Source organism: Etheostoma cragini, chromosome 11 (assembly GCF_013103735.1).
Source record: "Etheostoma cragini isolate CJK2018 chromosome 11, CSU_Ecrag_1.0, whole genome shotgun sequence".
NCBI classification, from domain to species: domain Eukaryota; kingdom Metazoa; phylum Chordata; class Actinopteri; order Perciformes; family Percidae; genus Etheostoma; species Etheostoma cragini.
In genome coordinates, this window is record NC_048417.1 from 1,658,746 (window position 1) to 1,663,967 (window position 5,222).

The 5,222-nt window shown below is 42.4% G+C and overlaps 1 protein-coding gene across 1 annotated transcript in view; it reads left to right on the forward strand.

The window, feature by feature from the left end:
- pgap1 (post-GPI attachment to proteins inositol deacylase 1) overlaps positions 1–4,425 on the forward strand; it is a 17,139-nt gene extending 12,714 nt beyond the window's left edge. The window contains exons 19-22 of the mRNA XM_034885987.1: positions 316–366; positions 1,113–1,324; positions 2,951–3,055; positions 3,165–4,425. Of these exons, the coding sequence (XP_034741878.1) occupies positions 316–366; positions 1,113–1,324; positions 2,951–3,055; positions 3,165–3,303 (507 nt within the window). The 3' untranslated portion in view covers positions 3,304–4,425. The remainder of the gene's footprint in view (positions 1–315; positions 367–1,112; positions 1,325–2,950; positions 3,056–3,164) is intronic.
- The last annotated feature ends 797 nt before the right edge of the window (positions 4,426–5,222 follow it).

Sequence of the window (5,222 nt, forward strand, 5' to 3'; positions counted from 1 at the left end):
ATCCAGTATTGTAATAAGTCAATGTAAGAGAGAGTAAACCGGCTGAGATCCAGTATTGTAATAAGTCAATGTAAGAGAAAGTAAACCAGCTGAGATCCAGTATTGTAATAAGTCAATGTGAGGTGTGGTCCTCTGTGTAGTACGTATTTATTTTCTAGATGTATGGCTGTTGTCTTGTATAACATGTGTGTTGCATGCTGCTGCTGCACAACAAAATTGCCCCTCAGGGATAATTAAGACTCCTTGGACCTTGAACCTTGACGCTGTTTATCCCTGACTACACACATGTGTCTTTGTTTGAATCTGCATGTTCAGGTGCTGAGGTTACAGATGACAGAGCGCTCCTTGAGCCACATGTTGAATCTGGTAAGACTTTTAGTTTTTTAAGTAATGTGTGATATGTGTTCTGCATGGAAAAAAAAGTTAAAACAGGAAACGTAGAAGGGGAATTTCACATTTTAACCCTTGTGTTGTCCTCTGGTCAAATTGACCCGTTTCAAAGTGTTTTATATCAGAAATATGGATTTCTTTCAACCAAATTGCCCAAAAATAACATGGATGATTTCATACTTTCTTCAGGTGACATTAATGATGACTTTTATTGAATTATTTGGGTGTTTTACTAAATCTTATAGCCTTTGAATTCTTTTTTTTAAGGGCTTCAAAACAGTATCAAACTACCAGTCAAAATAATTCATAATATCTGCCTTTTTAACTAAAAACGTGTGTATAATGTGATAGTGAGGTTTGATGACCATGAATTCCAAGAATAAGTGTAAAACCTTTTACTAAACCAGCTCAGGTTTAAAAAATAAAAAATGCCAAAAGCTGGAAAAAGTGACAAAAACATGTTCATTTTCAATTTTGACCTGGAAGGACACATTCATGGTTAACGTTTTAACTTCAATAAATGCATCATCTTTCAAAAAGTCAATGAGTAATCATGTTAAATAATCGTGATTTCAATATTGACCAAAATATAAATGTTATCTCCTGACCGAGCAGCACGAGTATAACGGTTGCTAGTGATGTTAATGCAGAGCCAGCGTTCAATATCTATTCCAGTTTCATTTCCACCTGGAAAAAAGAAAGAGTTTGTCACTTTTCTGCAGGTACCTCGGAAGAACAAAGAAGTTGAGAACGGCACAGTGGACGCCGAACCCCCGACCAAGTCTAAAGAATGTAATGGCGCCCCCCTGCTGTCTGAGTGTGCTCTGCAGGAGGTGAGGGACGACCTGCAGCTCCACCTCTGCCTATCGGCGCTTTTCACGCTACCCGTCATGCTCATCGCACCCTCGCTCATCCACTGGATCCGCAACCTGAGGTACAGCACTGAGATGTAGTATAAGTACGTGAGAGGCCGAGCACTTGCACAGCTGAGGTGTCTTTGAGCAAGACCCCCAAGGCTGTGTTTAGGAAAAAGTGCGCCCCATATTTAAGCGTGGTAATTAGTGCTATGCATCTGTCTAGAACGATGCTAATTTCTACATCTACAAAAACAGAACGGCCACAGCAACCTCTGGTTAAGTACCTGATTAGTCTTGACCAATTACACGAGTCCATTGCTATTACCCAGTTAGACCAGACCACCTGAGGTCCTTCCGTTCCTCCAGGCTGCAGCCTTAGTCTCAAACAGGTGAGAGAGCTGTGATTGGCTGAAGAGACCAAGAGAGCTCGCTAATGTCTGGTTCATGTGCTACGAGTCTGAGGCCGGCTCCACACTGGATGCGTGTCGTGAGCGTGTCGGCAGCCTGGCGTGTCCGTTTTTAACTCTGCTCCCATGTTAACAGGTTAGAGCTGACACACTGCCTGCATGACAGTCTTAGTCTTATGGTGTTTTACTACCATTGGTTGATTCTGTTATATTCTGTGAACTGTTTTTAACTCCTTGCTACTGTAGCACTTTGAGATTTCATTTGGAATGTAAAGGGCATTATAAATAAAATGTATTATATATATATATATATATATATATAATATATTATTATGACGCGCACGTCTTACGCCGCGTCTCGAGCCCCAACGAAAAGGCGTGCACGCTAGAAATAGAACCAACTCCTATTATTCACGCGCCACACAAGCGTGTTGGAAGTGTTTCCAGGCAAAATAGAACAGGAAAAGATGTTTATATGTCATTTTGACACAAATACATATTAATAGATGACATGTTGATGTTTGCAAGTCTCTAAGTTGTTTTGTTTTTTGTTTTTTTTTAATCGGTTTTGTGTGACAGTCCAACGTCAGGTAGGCTTGCAACATAGGAGCCAACGGCCTTAATTTGAGGTTTTAATGGTTGTTTGTTTTGAACTTGATTAAGCAGTGATACAATAACTATAAATCAGTTTTATTTTATCTTTGACAAAAGGATAAGGGCAGTTTACATTTTGTCAAACTAGCCGTGCCTTAAATAAACACCACTGCAGCCAGTTGCATCTACAGGTGACAAAGTTTCTCAGTAAATTAATTTTCAGTAACTAGAGTCTTCCACTCTACTGTGACTTGTCCAGCTTCATATTAGTTACGTCAAACTAAACATCTTACAGTCTTCTGACATTTCTCCACATTTCCAGACAGAAATGTGCACATTTCATGCAAGCGGCTCCATTAATGCATTCCTTATTCTTTTTATGAATACTATTTAATGTTTGCCAGCTCAAGGTGTGCTGTCTAACTTCTCCGAGCAAGTGGCATATCCATCTATTAAATTACAGCATTCACTTGAAGTTTACTTATGGTCATTTGCACAAAACAGCAGGATGATATGGCTGAAATCTGTATCTTTTATATTACATTACACACTTTTGATTCTTTATTTATGTGTTGTTTTATTACAATATGCCAAATATACGTTTAAACACACAAAGTAACCGCTGATGTGTGGTCCGACGGTGAGGAGGTGTGTACACGGTGAATGGATCTAGAAATGGTCGTACGTTGTGATCCTCTGCAGGTACTCCACCCAGCTGGATCCTGACCCCTGTTGGCCACACACTGTGCCTCTAATTATCGTGTACATGCTGCTCATTAACTGCAACACCTTAAAACTCAGCACCAGGTAAGAGCGCACGGTCACCAGCACACACACACACACACACACACGCCCCGGCCGACTGATGGTCCTGTCAGAGTTGAGGGGAATTCAACTTTCTCTTCATCTCTTCCAGTAAACTCCTGCCTCTGACATCCTGCCTCCCTCTCCCCTTGTCCATCGCCATGGTGACCTTCTCTCCGCTCCACCTCTACAGAGTCACCTACTTCCTGTTGGCGGCGCTCGTCCCTCTGGCCTCGTGCTGCGTGCTCTGACGGTATCTGTCTGCTCTCAGTCCACGTCTCTACCATAACAAGCCTTTCCCTGAGTTCCAGCGGGACTCCCTGAAGCTGCCTGAGCTGCTCCATCTGGCTGCCGTGGAGCAGAGCCATAGACATACACAGCTTGGGAACTGTCTGCTCAATGTTAGCACTAAGAGCTCCATGGCAATTACACTAGGGTTTAAGATTTAGGATGTAATGGCCTTGGAACATTTGGTGCAAATATGGCTCCATTGGACCGACCTGACACCAAGTTTGCCTTACTCTGTATATCTATAGCTCTGCCTTCAAGGAGAAACCACTCCACAACCAGTGAAGCTACTGATACTAGAGATTCTCAACAGGGTGTTACTCTTACAATGTGTGTGTTGTTTTTGTTGTTTCTAGTGTCTCCGGTGGCATTGTTCACTGCAGTCACTACTCTGTAAACTCCTTTACTGCCTGCTGCTTAGCGATGACTTCTTATTGTGTGTTGTAGTTACTGGTTGTCCGTCGTCGTAGCACTGCCGCAAAACCGCCGTCACACATATGTTAAAGACGGAAAAAATCCAAAGTAATGTTACTTTCTCTCATAATCACCTTTTTGATTCAGAATGAAGACTAAATGAAGGTTTACTCTGGAAAAGGCCGTAGGGCGTGAACAGGTTCTAACTCCTCTCCTATTCTTTTTAAGAAGAGACTTGTGATCTACTCCATGTTCTCCAAAATTCAGCGGTGTAGCCTAACAATGTTTTGAAGGTGCTGCATTCATTTTAAGGTAGCACATGAATCTGTATATTCAGTTTTGGTTGTTTTTTTGGTTTCGTGCCGAGCGCTTGGCCTTCGGGTCACTCCCTCTATCATTCACTCACTCCCTGTGGGCAACAGTGACTGTTGCATTTGCAGCAGGCCAGGGGCTAAACTAAGATAAGAACCTAATAGTTATTATGCCAGAAATAACAGTGATTTACTTTGCTACTTGAAACAAATCCACCAAGAACTCAAAGGGAAAAAGTAACTAGGAACATCAGAAGGATCTTAGATGCAAACATGGTGCATGTGCAAAAGATTTGTCTCCACTTAAACTAATCAAAAGTAGTCCAAATCAGCACACACTGTTCATGTTACACACACACACAGACACAGGGATGCACAGCAGCACACACACACATGCAAAAGATCCCAAATAAAAATATGACATAGTGCAAATCCTCCATCATAATAGCAATGTGCCAAGATACAAGCGCGCCTGGCTTTTAAAGGGAATGGGAGATGACACTCTGGTTCATTGCGTGTTGCACCCATGTGCCCGGTGCACGGACCCTTTTTCCTGCTCTCAAACTAGCAGAAGGGGATTTGGACACTCACCAAACTCACTTGCAACATGCGCTTCACGCCGTGCGCTTATATTGTTAAAATAGGGCCCTCCATGTTGTTTTTACAGCACTGCTTCCATCAGTGCAATTCCAGTTGCTCACTTATCAGTTTGGATTGTTCCTACTTGTACGTCCTGTGTGAAACTCCAGTCAATGAAACCTAGATGTAGGGAGACATGGATGTATCATAAGACCTGGATCCAGCCTTTGAGCCTTTGATCTTTTTTAAATATACATTTTTTGGGGACTTTTCCCTTTAATTATAGTGACAGTTGATAGACATGCAAGGGGGACAGAGATTGGGGGATGACACGCAGCAAAGGGCCGCAGGTTGGACTCGAACCCGGGCCACTGCAGGACTCAGCCCACATGGGGGCCGCTGGGCCCGTAGACTATTCATTTTGGTGACATCACGTTTTAAAATCGCTTTTCTTGGCTACAGAAACTTTTTCAAATGTTAAAGGTCCCATGACATGGTGCTCTTTGGATGCTTTTATATAGACCTTAGTGGTCCCTAATACTGTATCTGAACTCTCTTTATATAGACCTTAGTGGTCC